This window comes from Cydia strobilella, chromosome 3 (assembly GCF_947568885.1).
Source record: "Cydia strobilella chromosome 3, ilCydStro3.1, whole genome shotgun sequence".
Classification (NCBI taxonomy): Eukaryota; Metazoa; Arthropoda; class Insecta; order Lepidoptera; family Tortricidae; genus Cydia; species Cydia strobilella.
The window spans coordinates 22,405,479-22,421,462 of record NC_086043.1 but is presented as its reverse complement, the minus strand read 5'-3'; the positions used below and the strand labels follow the sequence as shown (position 1 = coordinate 22,421,462).

General features: G+C 36.8%; 1 protein-coding gene and 1 non-coding gene across 2 annotated transcripts in view; both read right to left on the bottom strand.

Moving 5' to 3' along the window:
* LOC134756149 (solute carrier organic anion transporter family member 4A1-like) overlaps positions 1-15,680 on the bottom strand; it is a 92,844-nt gene extending 77,164 nt beyond the window's left edge. Inside the window, exons 1-2 of the mRNA XM_063692979.1 lie at positions 15,392-15,680; positions 11,126-11,235 (exon numbers count right to left, since the gene is read on the bottom strand). Of these exons, the coding sequence (XP_063549049.1) occupies positions 11,126-11,227 (102 nt within the window). The 5' untranslated portion in view covers positions 11,228-11,235; positions 15,392-15,680. The remainder of the gene's footprint in view (positions 1-11,125; positions 11,236-15,391) is intronic.
* Positions 8,214-8,285, bottom strand: Trnad-guc (transfer RNA aspartic acid (anticodon GUC)). The gene has a single exon. It is a non-coding gene; the product is annotated as a tRNA-Asp (tRNA).
* Positions 15,681-15,984: the final 304 nt, after the last annotated feature.

The following is a 15,984-nucleotide window of genomic DNA, read 5'->3' as shown; positions in this document are numbered from 1 at the left end:
GATTTTGACCCATGTTCTTTCACTGATATGCGTTAAAATTGTTAAATAACAAACGAAACCGTCAACGCCATCTATACGACAGTAAGCCAAAGCTAGTAGCGCCCTCTGAACGAGAATCAAATTTTCTTGATTTTCGAGGCACGTTTTTTCCTTAGACTGTATCCATCTATTACGGAGTTATATCTATCTTTGGCTGTACATACACACTCGTATTTTTTGACTTATTGCACAGTCGCCATCAGATATATCGGAGCGGCCAAGGTGATCGCAAATATCTAAACACGCCTCTATTGTCAAGGCGCTAGAGTGCGTGTTCAGATATTTTTGAGCACCTCGGCCGCTCCGATATATCTGATGGCGACTGTAATATCCGTTCAAATCTGCAATAGTGGCGTAATTCGGCAACGTCCCTATAAGTTAATGTCACGGTAAGGTCATTACATCACACACCGGAACGTTATGCAATCGCGAAAGCCTCTCGCTAAAGCCGGATGAGGTTGCGATTTTGGCAGAGGTTGAGGTGTGACCTCAAAAGCAGAGGGCCTACCGTGAAGTCGTGAACCACTTCGATTGTTAGTCGTTAGTCTATTTGCCTCTCTATCGCTCGAAAATAAAGGTAGGTACTGTCTCGCAAAACAGTTAACTCGGAAATAAAACAAGCTGTATTAAAATGGATTCTCTAAGTATCATTTCCTTATGGATTATTTTAAGCATAACCGCACCATCCGCATGAACCAAAATTCACAAAAAAAATTGTTATTATTGCGATATCTGACCTACTTCATAGTACAGTCAGCCCAGAAGTTGTTAAGCGGGCGAGGTGTTCAAAATTACCTTGAAACGCTCTTATTCTCTTAACAATGAAGTCGCGTCATGATCATTTTGAACACCTCGCCCGCTTAGCAACTTCTGAAATTTGTGGTAGTTTGTACAAAAAAAAAACAGCCATATCGTATCTGGAGGCTGGAAGAGCCCAAACTTGGTATGTTTTAAAAAAAAATTTAATAAAAAAAATTACTGAAATGTAATGATGTGGTATATTTTTTTAATCGCCTCAATATGATACCACACGCGATAGGTTTGTTTTTTTTTATTCATCCTAAAGGTCCGGTGTGTCCTAGCCTTAAGTTAGCTCCTAGTCATTAGTTAATTTGCATGTTAATTTGTTTTGTAATTGCACTAACATTATTTTTATTAGCTACTAGCTTTTGCCCGCGACTTCGTCTGCGTGGACTTAGTAACCCCAGCTAGAGTAAGAATAGCGCCTGGAGAAAGTCTTATAGCAATTATTCAATTTGTGCATAATGCACACAAAATAGCAGACACTTCATTAAGTATCTCAATTCCACCCCGCTTTTTACTTTCTTAAGGGATGATTTTCGGGATAAAAACTATCCTATGTCCTTCTCAGGGACTCAACCTATCTCTATGCCAAATTTCATCTAAATCGATTCAGCGGTTTAAGCGTGAAGAGGGAACACACAGACAGACAGACAGACAGACTTTCGCATTTATAATATTAGTATGGATGTAAGTTACTAACACATGGGTGCATTAGGCCTGAAATAAATGACAATTTAATTTATTTTATTTTAAAGGATTTTTTTTAAGAACTGCGAGTCAAAAATTGTGTTTTGACCTCTAGTATGCGTGTGCCAAATGGTTAAACTGTACATCGATTTGCGGTTTTTCTTTGGAATTGGGCTCGTACTCCGTCCACTATCAGGTTCCACCGTGGCGAGATGCCCTAGCGGTTCATGGCATTACCCGCGATAGCTAAAGCATAGAGTAACTTATACTAGAGCGGTACTGTCATAGTAAATTTTGTAACCCCAGTAAATTCACTGCCATCTGTCGACACACTAAAACTAAAAATGAAGATTTGTAAATATACGATAAAATGTATTTAAATATAGATAAATGATTTTTTTTATTTGCATTAATTATTTTTATGATTTTGACCCATGTTCTTTCACTGATATGCGTTAAAATTGTTAAATAACAAACGAAACCGTCAACGCCATCTATACGACAGTAAGCCAAAACTAGTAGCGCCCTCTGAACGAGAATCAAATTTTCTTGATTTTCGAGGCACGTTTTTTCCTTAGACTGTATCCATCTATTACGGAGTTATATCTATCTTTGGCTAAAGACACCGGTTCGAATCCGGCCTTCGTCACTTTTTCTTTAGTATATGACATCTATTTCCGATTATCACTATATATAGGTAGTATAAAACAAAGTCGCTTTCCGCTGTCTCTATGTATGTATGTCTCTATTTACGCTTAGATCTTTAAAACTACGGAACGGGTTTTAATGTGGTTTTTTTAATAGATAGAGTGGTTCAAGAGGAAGGTTTATATGTATAATTTGTAAAGGTTTTGTGCAAATTACCCAATTATTATTACTACACGTGCGTGCGTGCGTGTTGAGATGGTTTGGACACGTGGAAAGAATGAGTGAAAGAAGGCTAACAAAGAGAGTGTATAAGGGAGAGGTAGAAACGGGAGTTGGAAGGGGCAGACCTCGGCGGACATTCTCTGATCAGATCGGGGAAATCCTGAAGAAAGGCCAGGTCAAGAGCACCCTAAACCGGCGAGCGTGTATGAGGAATGTTATGAAAGTGAAGGAAGCGAAAGAGGTATGCCAGGACCGTAATAGCAAATGGAAATCCGTGATCTCTGCCTACCTCTCCGGGAAATAGGCGTGATTATATGTATGTATATGTATGTATGTACCCGTGCGAAGCCGGGGCGGGTCGCTAGTAGGTAATAAGAATGCGATGCGAACCCTTGCAACGCCACAGCATAACAACACAGTAGGTTCTAGGTTCATGATTCAAATGGATTTGTCGCGTGACAAATTCTCAAGGTCATATCATATCGATGGCGGATGGCAATCGCATATTTTGCCAGTGACATTATTACCTTTTTGTACACGTAGGTGATACAAACAAATGTTTAGATACGTTATAGAATATATCTAAATGTGCCATTTTCAATCAAAAGGGTACTTATTGTCCGTTGTCAATAAGGCGCTATTTCAATACAGCTTCAATTTGAAATCAACCATTGACAAGCGACAATGTGGTACCTTTTGGTTGAAAATGTCACAAATGTCTTTTAAATTAATGTTACAAAAGAGGTCATATAAAATTACGTATTATCAAAGATAGATTCAACTCCGTAATAGATGGATACAGTCTAAGGACAAAACGTGCCTCGAAAATCACGAAAATTTGATTCTCGTTCAGAGGGTGATACTAGCTTTGGCTTACTGTCGTATAGATGGCGTTGACGGTTTCGTTTGTTATTTAACAATTTTAACGCATATCAGTGAAAGAACATGGGTCAAAATCATAAAAATAATTAATGCAAATAAATAAATCATTTATCCATATCTAAATACATTTTATCGTATTTTTATAAATATTTATTTTTAGTTTTAAAGTGTGTCGACAGATGGCAGTGAATTTACTGGGGTTACAAAATTTACTATGACAGTACCGCTCTAGTATAAGTTACTCTATGGTATTATCAAAGATAGATATAACTCCGTAATAGATGGATACAGTCTAAGGACAAAACGTGCCTCGAAAATCACGAAAATTTGATTCTCGATCAGATGGCGCCACTAGTTTTGGCCTACTCTCGTATAGAGGGCGTTGACGGTTTCGTTTGTTATTTATAATTTTAACGCATATCAGTGAAAGAACATGGGTCAAAATCATATAAAAATAATTGATGCAAATAAAAAAATAATTTATCCATATTTAAATACATTTTAACGTATTTTTATAAATCTTCATTTTTAGTTTTAAAGTATGTCGATAGATGGCAGTGAATTTACAGTGGTTACAAAATTTACTATGACAGTACCGCTCTATCTTATTATATCCTCTTTGGTATTATACAATGTGGTTGGAATGGGGTATAGTTTTTAAACGGGGTCCCTTTGTTTGACATAATTATTGAGTCATAATGTAATGATTGTCATATTATCATTAGTCATAATTCTGAAACCGTTAACTTTTCAGGATTTCCCTCGGGTTATCCTATAGATAGGTTAGGTTAGGTTTGTTTCATGGCAATCCTGAAAAGTTATGCGTTTCTAAGAAAAACCAAATTATGACTAACGAAAATGTGGACAAACAATACATTATGACAACACTATATGGGAAACAATAGGGTATTTGACTGTGTTTAAAATAAATTACTTTACTCCATGCATGAAATAAAGCACCAGAAGATTAATAGAGAAACGTAGACAGCAGTTATTTTTAGACACAATTTCTATTTTAAAACCCGTATAAAACTATAAAGAGTAGGTAATTTGATTGTGACGTCGCAAGTGTTTCATATAAATTCCATAGTAGCAAAATCGTTTTGACAGTTCGATAAAGAAACTGATTTGACTAATAGTCAAATACCCTATAGAAACCCTTTTTAAACATCTTAATAGGGTATTTGGGTAGATTATGGAATTTACCAAAAATCTTTGGATATGTCTGTACGCTCATATCGAAATTTAAAATGACAATATTTTTTCATCGCCCGAACAAATTCTCGTCGCAAAAAATATGGTATAGGTAATATTTTCTCGTATTGGTTTCTGAACCTAATGGTAATGGTAATGACCCGAATGGTAAAAAAAGGTAGGTAACGGTAATTCTCCTATTGGTTTCTGAACCTAATGGTGATGGTAATGACACAAGTGGCCTCACGAAACGAGCAAAGTTTCATTGTTTTTTAATCTGATGGAACTTGAAAGCTACGGAAACTATTTACCTACAGTAAAACATAATATCAAGGACCATAGAAAGACCTCCTTTATTGGTCCATGATAATATAATTAATATCTTTAAATAATATATGTGGTAATAAAGGGCAACAACTTACTGAAATCATGAGATTTGTAGAATTAGATTTCTAGATTGATAATAAAATTTGTCAACATATTTTAATAATAATATGAAAAACTTTCAAGACTAATCTTTTTATCGTAAAAATATTAATAGGAATTTAAAAATTTAATAAAAAGTTAAGCAAACGCTAAGTGAGCTCTTAATATAAATTTAAATTTTACCTTCCAGTAAAACTAAAATAGTTAAAATATAAATTAAGCAAAGCAGTTTAAAAAAATTGCGCCGTGAGCGTCCAAAATTAACATACAATTTCTGCTACCTAATAGAAATGTATAAAAACACTAACAAATAAATTTATCCCTTTTTTATATCTCCAATACCCTTTTAAAATTGTCATGTTAAATAAAATATCATTTTTAGGGTCCTGTACCCAAAGGGTAAAAACGGGACCCTATTACTAAGACTCCGCTGTCCGACTGTCCGTCTGTCACCAGGCTGTATCTCATGAACCGTGATAGCTAGACAGTTGAAATTTTCACAGATGATATATTTCTGTTGCCGCTATAACAAATACTAAAAAGTACGGAACCCTCGGTGCGCGAGTCCGACTCGCACTTGGCCGGTTTTTTATATCTCCAATACAGAAAAAAAATGTAAAATTATCATGTTAAATAAAATATCATTTTTAGAATAGGTAAATAGCTAACTTTAAAATAAATGCAGTTTTCTTATAAATTTCAGAATGTCGACCGTCCAAAAGGGAACATACACCATTTTAGTGTTTTTTTAAATAATAAAAATATACTTACACTGAAAACTCACATTAACAATTTCAAATTAATAATTTAAAGTTATTTTATTTTATCTCCGGTAGCATTTGCAGCATTCGGAATTTTCAACGCGGTTTTTATAAAAAAAAGTTTAATTAAATTTTAAACAATAAAACATAATTACGCAAAAGTATCCCAATAACAACTTAATTCTACAATGACAATTACCATTTTCAAATCTCCAATATCATCCACAAGTTTCAAATTCCGAACACAACCCGTTCGCGTAAAAGTTTCAGCGAGCTGAGCGTCCGGAACGAGCAGCCGCGCCGAACCCTCGAGGGATACTGAAGTGATGAAGTCAACCCGAGCACTCCGAGCAGTGAACCCGCGTAAGTATATCAACTGTTATGATATGAAGGGTTGAAAGGATTATTTGGATGCTTGCTGGTTTTCTAGGGAATAAACAAGTAGACTTGAGTATTTTTTTTATGTCGGTGTACTTTTTAACAGACCTAAAAAGTAGGAGGGTTCCGAATTCAGCAGGATCTGATTTTTAGGGTTCCGTACCCAAAGGATTAAAACGGGACCCTATTACTAAGACTCCGCTGTCCGCCTGTCTGTCTGTCCGTCCGTCCGTCTGTCACCAGGCTGTATCTCATGAACCGTGAAAGCTATACAGTTGAAATTTTCACAGATGATGTATTTCTGTTGCCGCTATAACAAAAAATACTAAATATAATCCGTTTTTATAGTTTTATTTTATGAATAATAACTATCGCGGTAACCAAAGACAATATTATACAGGGTGCCTAAAAAATAAGTGCATTCCCGTTGCCAGGGAGGTTTTGGGATTATACTGAGCAACTTTTACTATGGGACCAACCCCGAAATCGCGAAAAAAAATTTGGCTGTTTCATACACTTCGGCTGGTCCATTTTCTATGGGAGGGTATTTTTTTTTTCGCTATTTCGTGGTTAGTCCCATAGTAAAAGTTGGATTTGTTTCAAAATAGCGGAGTCATTGGGGTTCGGGTCTAGCCCAAAGCCACTAGTATTGGTAGTATCCAATAGTGCAACAGCGCAATGGAGGCGACGATGCGTTCGGATGTGCAATAGGAAGTTCTATAAGTAAGGCCGCTTGTGCAACGTCCACTTTCACGATTGACCAATGTGAGTTGTACGGAAATTGGTCTGTCTTGGTTCAGTTTCCTGGTGATCATAAGAGTTTAGTCACAGGGCGGACACGCTATACATAAAAAAAACCGGCCAAGTGCGAGTCGGACTCGCGTTCCAAGGGTTCCGTACATTACACAGTTTAAACAATGTATTTTTATGTGAAATATCTATAAAAAACCCGTAGGGGTCGGATCAAAAACTAAGTAATTAAGTCCAACTCACGCTTGACTGTACATTTCTAATAGGTTTTCCGGTGATCTATAGGTAAAGATCTATTTTGTGTATTTTTTTCAAAACTTTTGACCCAGTAGTTTCGGAGATAAAGGGGGGGAATGGTCAACTTTTGCCTATTTTCTTGAATAACTTCTAAACTATTTATCTTAAAATTATAAAAAAAAAATATATTTGAAATTCTCACAATGAGCTCTTTCATTTGATATGTAACACGATATAGTTTAACAAACTTAATTTTTTAATTTTCTCATTTACCCCCCAAAAGTGGCCCCGTGTTTAAAATTAATTTGTTTACGTTACATGTCCATCTTTGGGTCACAAACTTACATATGTGTACCAAATTTCAACTTAATTGGTCCAGTCGTTTCGGAGAAAATAGACTGTGACAGACGGACATACAGACAGACAGACGGACAGACGGACAGACAGACAGACAGACAGACAGACGCACGAATGATCCTATAAGGGTTCCGTTTTTTTCCTTTTGAGGTACGGAACCCTAAAAATTAGCTGGGCCATCGTGTAGAGGAGCCATAAAACCTAGATCGAATAAGTATGTTGGACACAGTTATCGTGTGATAAGGACGATATACTATAGAGTATCAATCTCTGACTTTTGCTCTATCATGTCATATCGTTAACACGTCGATAACCTACGAGCTAGCTTATAAGTCAAGCCCCTGTGTCGATATGTACTTTGCAATTTACAACCAATAATTTAATTTTATTAGTACCTAATTATCACGAATCACGCTGTTACTAACTCCCTAAATATAAGCGAACAACTCACGGCGAGCCCACGGCGTTCGCAACGAGATCGCCCACGTGGGACACTTCCCCCGCGCCGCATCGCTTCGCTTCGCGTTCGCGTGTTGTTCGCCTACGTAGTACGCTGCGTAACTTCGTGCAAATATTGATACCCGCAAGCGGAAGATTCCAAAATTGAACCACGAGCGTAGCGAGTAGTTCGAAAACTGAAACCTTGAACATTGCGAGCGTTTTAAGGGACGACAATTATACCGAGTGACACATAATTTTATTAATCAAACTCTGAAACATTTAAAAAGTTTCAACTGATTCTATGCGGACGAAGTCGCGGGCGTAGGCTAGCTAGTTGTAAAAAAACATTTTGACTAGGTTTCTATACAAAACAAATGGCAAAAGAATCTCTCCGGCGGGGAATCGAACCCCGGTCTCCCGCGTGACAGGCGGGGATACTTACCACTATACTACCGAAGATGTTGATTCAGTAGCTGAAATTACCGTTCACATATCAGTGAGAATGAAAATTTGCACGACTTCGTGATAGTGGCAAGACGTAATAAGATAATGTACCAATACCAAGACTGTTATAACAATAACAACAATAATAACAATTTAATGATTTATAGTTGGTCAAACCAAATTGGCAGTAAATAAGAACCAAAAAAACTATACTCAGCCTTTTCTTTTGGGTGCTAGTACTAGTGTAAGACAAAGATAGTATGATTCTCTCTGTCTATGTTTGAAATGAGACAATCCTTTGACAAACTATAATATCGGGGAGACCGAGCTCTGCACGGAAAACATATAAAAAACTCAAAAATGCGCGTTTTCCCAAAGATAAGACCTAGCTAGATCGATTTTTCGCCCCCGAAAACCCCTATATAACAATTTTTTTCGAAAACATTAGAGCCGTTTCCGAGATCCCCGAAATATATATAAATAGGTACATTAATAATATTGTCTTCGGTTACCGCGATAGTTACTCCTGAAATAAAACTATGAAAACGGATTATATCGCGTATATTGAATTTCTAATACATCCCGACGTTTCGAACCCTTTACAGCGTTCGTGGTCAACGGGTGACTGAGGAAAAATTACAAAGTGCAAAAATACCCACATACTTAAATAATGAACAATCATAGACTACAAACTTTAAGGCTGGTTGTACATGGAAAATCGGTTCATAAGGCTAGTTATACACTACAATTATTTTCAAGTAAAGATATATATATACGCGATAAAAAAAATAAAAAATGAGGTACATTAATGTCAAATGTCTATGAAAATATGACATTCCTTCACTTTGACCTGTACAAACTGGTGCAAAGTTAGATTAGGCGGGCAAAGCGGGCTCTACTACCTATTTTCTTTCCGATTATTATTGTATTTTTTATCTCACCTTTTACCTTTTTAGGGTTCCGTACCCAAAGGGTAAAAACGGGACCCTATTACTAAGACTCCGCTGTCCGTCTGTCCGTCTGTCCTTCCGTCTGTCCGTCTGTCTGTCACCAGTATCTCATGAACCGTGATAGCTAGACAGTTGAAATTTTCACAGATGATGTATTTCTGTTGCCGCTATAACAACAAATATTAAAAACAGAATAATATAAATATTTAAATGGGGCTCCCATACAACAAACGTGATTTTTTTTGCTGTTTTTTTTCCGTAATGGTACGGAACCCTTCGTGCGCGAGTCCGACTCGCACTTGGCCGGTTTTTATAGGTACCTACTTAAATTTGCTTATAGGTACACTACCTACCTATAGTCCAACAAGAAATTGTTGAAAATTATTGAGGGCGCCACTTCCTACGTAACTGTCACATTTTTGACGTAAAATGCTTAAACATGGCAACAATTTAGTATGAAATTTTTTTAGTTCCATTTTATTTATTTTCTACTATTTTATGTCGCTCTATACATAGAGCTTACTCGTGCAGTGCATTAAAAACTAGGGAACAAAAGACTCATTATCAAAATCCACCCGTAACTAAATGCATTTTTGTTCAAACACAATTTCATTGTTTACTAAATGACATCACAATGCTTTCTCCTTACGAAACTACACGCAATAATACGATCCTTATCTAAACGGCACATCTCTTTTTTCTAACACTCGAATATAAACTTTACTCTTTAGTATACAAGGTACTTTTTGTATTGATATAATGGAATGCGATAGGAGGTTTGGAAATTAACTGATTGATATTATCAAGCTACTCTCGTTTTTAATCTGTATTCGGCATGTACTACTGCTATATTCAAAACGCCTACAACATAAAAGCGAGTATTCGGCGCAATAAACCATTACAAGTAACATCTCGAGATCTATAGTAAGCATGCGTGGTGAGGGGTCACTTAATACTAGTTTTGTGATTGAACGCTTGAACGCGCGAAGCGATGATAATAGCTGCCTCGAACGTGCCAAACGTGACTTTAATTTGAATTTCGAACGAAATTAAATTCGCGCCATATTTATGGTATTTATGGCTTTTAAAAGGAAATCGAGAGTGGCCAGTTATTCGTATTTTGAAAATAAGGTTCTTTTTAAGGGAAGTGTATTTAATTGGAAGATACTTTTTATGTTAAATAGTATAGTATTAATCAAAGGTTTATTAATTTATTTATAACGTGATCAGGCTTACTTAAGGATCTTGCAGTCCAGTTTCTCTAATTACTAATATTCAAATAAAAAATCTACAAAATTATTACAACGCCATACCAGTTAATGTATGTATGTGTATGAGTTGTTATATCGGATTGTTCCATCCATAAGGGAAGACCGTCTAAAAGTATTAGGTACTTTCGTCGCTTTTAACTCTTGCTTGTTTATGCCCACTCTACTTACAGAAAATCGGTATAGCACATAGACATAGTTATAGACATGAAACCGAGCGACCAGGGGTAAGACATATTCATGTATGGCAGGTGGCAGCATAATCCTTTTTCTCTTTCACTCTTATGCCAAAAAATAAGTGCATTCCCATTGCCAGGGACGTTTTGGGATTATACTGAGCAACTTTTAATTGGGACCAACCACGAAATCGAGAAAAATTATCCTCCTATAGAAAATGGAACAGCCAAAAAAAATTTTTTTTTTTGCGATTTCGTGGTTGGTCCCATAGTAAAAGTTGCTTAGTATAATCCCAAAACCTCCCTGGCAACGGGAATGCACTTATTTTGTAGCCACCGTGTATATAAAATGAGTGTTGTTGCATTACAACGACGGTCATCCTTGCAATAAATTGTATATGTCTTACCTACATCATTGACCTCTAAAATGCAAGTGTCCATAAGTTACATCATCCGCTTACCATAGTAGCATGTGCTTCCCCTCGGCGCGGTCGCAGGTCGATGGTGTGAAAGCCATCGTCGCCTGCGTCAAAGGCCTTGTTTACCACCCCCGCGGCGGACATCTTCGGGCCTGCACAAAAAAAATGATTATTTAGTTTATCTAACTACTTATGTTGTGCTATGTAAATAATAAATTATCAGAAGCGTTATGCTACACGTAAACGTATGCAAATAAAGATCTCTATATCTCTCTCTCTATCTCTATCTAAACTTCCGCTGCCCGAGACTTGTAAGGGCCACAGATTTTATTTTGATATTAGTAGGTATAGTTGGTCAAGCAGATCTTGTTCATAGAAAAGCGGCAAATTTAAAAAATGTAGGCTCTAAGGGACACCGTCCCATAGAAAATTTGAATTTCGCGCCTTTTTCTATTAACAGGATTTGCTTGAGCAACTATTGAAATAGACCGTGGTTGTTACCACAGCCCTGTCATTTTTATGGTTGTTACAAAAACCTCTGTTAGTGTTGTTACCACAGACCTGTCATTTTCATGGTTGTTACAGAAACCTCTGTTAGTGTTGTTACCACAGACCTGTCATTTTTATGGTTGTTACAGAAACCTCTGTTAGTGTTGTTACCACAACCCTGTCATTTTCATGGTTGTTACAGAAACCTCGCGTGTGTTCTGTGCTGACCCTATGCCCGTTCCGGTTCCCAGGCGATTGTCTGTGTTTGTGCGTATGATAATATGTGTATAGCCTGGATAATGACGAGTTTCTCTTATTGTTTACGTTAGTAGTGTAGTAATTAGTAATAAGCGTGTTTTTTTTTAATTACCTGGAGTAAAATGGCGTTTACGGGCACATAAGAGAGTGAGAGAAAAACACGAACGTACTGGGCCTTAATAAACTTACGATTGTCATCTTAACTATATTCTGTTTTTATTATTCCGTAGACTAAAATGACATTTCATGTGGTACTAAGAAATGTCATGTCTTACACATGAAACGTCATTTTAGTCTACGGAATAAAAAAACAGACCTAGTTCCCCAGGGTCACAAACAATATCCTAGGGTTAAGCTTAAGGTTTCTGACATGTCAGGATTTCTGGTCCTTTGTCAGGATTATGCAGTCTTAAAAAGTGACAGTTATTTTATCACGTGGACAAAGCCATTCATAATACTCCTCTCCTGCAGAGAAGTGTGTGGATCAACAAATGATCGCTAGCTTCTTATAGATGGAATCATTTCAACTGAGCTAATGCACTTACCTGTACAAACAATGGCATTGTATTGTTACAATACTATTATCTGCTTTTGTTCTCGTAGCCACCAACTAGTTACTCACAAAATAAGTTAGAAGTGCATTGCATGTATATTGAATTTATAACCTTATTCCTTGTTGAATGGGGTTAAAATGGTCTAAAAACATGTTGTAACAAATGGTTTTCTACAAAATGCATTCGTTTTGAGTGTCGACGGTTGTAAAATGCAAATAAATTTATGTTAGCCATTATTTTGTTAGTGTATTTTGTAGTCTATTGTTAAAAAAAAGAGTCTTTAATCTATCTATACTAATATTTCAAGGCGGTTATAATTTGCTTTTACTACGAGGTAGCTATCCTAATTTGTGGTTTACCACTCAATGGCATTGTATTCTTGAGACTCTTTGAGTAAACAGGTAAGTGCATGAGCTCAGTTGATATGATTCCATTCCATCTATACAAAGAACTCGTTTCCGATTGCAACAGTAGCAGGGAGCTACCGAACCTGTCATTATGGACGCGCGGCCACCGGAACGGTGATCGATCCGCTCCCGCGCATGTCCAATCAATATTATATAGCCCTTTGTACACTTTGGTATACATCGATGTTGATAATATTTAACTAGTTATAGTCAGAGTGACTTAATAAATGGTTTTTAACATAAGAAACTTAAATAATGTGGGAAAACGATCATTTCGGTTTAGGGTTGTCATATGAAAAAATGCAATACCTATATATCCTGACAGATTTCGGACAAGACCCTAAAAATCCTGACAGTTCCTGGGTGGGCATTCTCCTAAAATGACCCGGTGGGCCGCTAGCCCCTTAACTCCAAACTTTTAACTAGCTTATAGTTATTTCTAAAAACCCTGACACTCCACAAGTTCCTCGCAATCCTGACAAAGGATCAAAAATCCTGACTTGTCACTCTTGTTAGACGAAATCCTAAGGTATGGCAGCCCTATCTTATCTACGCTCTCTGTTTAAATAGCTCATGGCTAATTTACTTATTTCTTATTACCGCAACACGTTAAAATGTCCGTCAAGTTTATTACGTGTACTACACTTACAAACTGCATTGTATCAAATAGCCAAGTATGGTATTAATTACGAATGTGGAACAATTAGCAGCGTAACTGACATAATTGCGCGCACGCAACGATCTTGATAGTGAAACTGTGTGTTTGCTCTAATAAGATTTCAGGGGTTTCATTTTCAGGGGTCAGGGAAGCTAGTTAAAGTTGGAGTTGAGCAAAGGAATGAGAAGGTTGTTCTATTAGCTAAAGCGTATTGAGACAAGTTGAGGGGCTAGTAGCCGGCGAAAGGTTTTGTAATAAGGGATTCCATGGGCGCAGATTTAGAGGAATGATCGTCCAGGAAATGTCAGGTTTTTTTACATGGCAACCCTAGGTGCGATGCACTACGAGTTTTAATTTAACATATCAATTTCAAATCAATGACAGATTTCTTTTCGAATGCAGGTCCGCGTAGTTTGGTTATTTTGGTTTTTTAATACCTACCATAAACGGTTTTAAGAACGACCCAGAATACCGTAACCATAGCAACGAGTGATAAAAAAAAGTTGAATCACCCTCACCCACATAACGCAGGTGTAGAATGTAGATACGGTTACGGTGCAACTAATGCATTAGGTATGCTAGGCTATGGGCTGTGCGAAGTGCGTTGTATGGAGAAAACGGGTAGTACGTAGGGTTACATGTTTGAGAAACCCTGCTGCCATTTTTAGGGTTCTGTAGTCAACTACGATACCTTATAGTTTCACTGATCGTTAGCTGCAACTTCACATAAGTATACTACACCAATCACGCCGACAGTGGCAAAATAAAAAAATATCTAGGTAAAAAGTGAATGCAACTTGGTGAGATATCAAATGTCGTAACCTCAATTAGCTAATGATATTACTAAACAAAGATGAGGAAAGATCCAAGTATTCTAAAGCTAGATTTCTTTATCCAACATTTAACAAAGAAAACTGCTATTTCAAGTCCTTGATGAATCATATTTGTATGATAATTATTTAGGTATTATGAGTAGTAAATACGTAGGTACGGTTGCCATACGTCAGGATTTCCCCTGACATGTCAAGATTTTTCCTCCTTTGTCAGGATTGTGGGGATTCGCGAGTATCAGGGTTTTTAGAAACCTCCACTTATCACTAGACTAGCGACCCGCCCCGGCTTCGCACGGGTAGTTCAACTAATTTACACAAAACCTTTACAAATTATACATATAAACCTTCCTCTTGAATCACTCTATCTATTTAAAAAAAACCGCATCAAAATCCGTTGCGTAGTTTTAAAGATCTAAGCATACATAGGGACAGACGGACAGACAACGTAAAACGACTTTGTTTTATACTATGTAGTGAAGCTAGCTAAAAGTTTGGAGTTGTAGCTACAGCATATGGTGGCTTGTAGTTAAAACAGATTTGAAAAACTTCGAGATACGGAGTCCTAATTAAAACGTGGGGTTTGGAGAAATGACCGTCAGGATATTAATTTTTTTCATATGGCAACCCTTAGGTAATGTTTACGATAGTTACTTGTACTTGTACCATACTTGGTATGGTACAAGTTATTCTTTACCAAGACAGCAAAATCCAAGACGAGATTACATCTAATTCAAGATAACATCATAGGCAGGTATTCAAACAAATCTTAACAACTTAACATAACAATAGGTGCGTACCTGTTTAAAACCTGATAAGGATAACATGTAAATCCAACAAGATAATCAAGAGAAAGACAAAAAAGTGGAAAAATTCACTGTCTCGAGTGGGACTTGAACCCACGACCACATTTTTTAATTTGTTTTTAAGCTTAATAGCATAGTTCGTAGACGTTTCTTCTTAATACAAAATTAAGATAATCAAAACGTCAAATCAAACATATTTCTTGACTCAACATTGAACCCATTAGTTAACTGTGCCAAGAGCTACCTACTATTTACTACTAGTTCTAACTAAAACCGCATGAACGAATTAAAATCTAATCAACTTACTTCAATTAAGTAATCAAATCAAAATCCCATGTCACTTAAATTCAACAAGAAACACAACACACGTCAAACAAATTACGCACACACACTATATAATCCCAAGATTTTTAATTATTAATCTAGCTACAGCTAGACACACACAAAATCTTCTCACAGGATCACACACTCGTAACCAATAAAACCCACTTTCCCGTAACAAAACTGACAACGAAACTATCGACGTAAAACAAAACTGATAAAACGTAACAAAACGGAAAGTGCGTGCTCCCGCGCACCTGTCTCGCGGTACACTGCGCGCGCACCTAATAGTTTACGGTCAAGGACCTACAACACCATAATACAGAAATCCGCGCTAAAAACAACCTTACAACCCTCAGATAAAGGTTTTAACGAGCGCTTGAGTAAGTTGGTCAATCTCTACCTTCACCAAGTTAACAAAGTTCAAGAAACAAGTGAAATTCAACCTTTAACCCTTGTAAGAAAGGCGATGTTGAGTGTATATGAATGTGGTTCTGCAATACCTGTTTGGCCGGAAGAACATACCATGAGCTTTAGATCAAGAAATTGTTTATATGGATTGGCGAATTCTGGAGTCC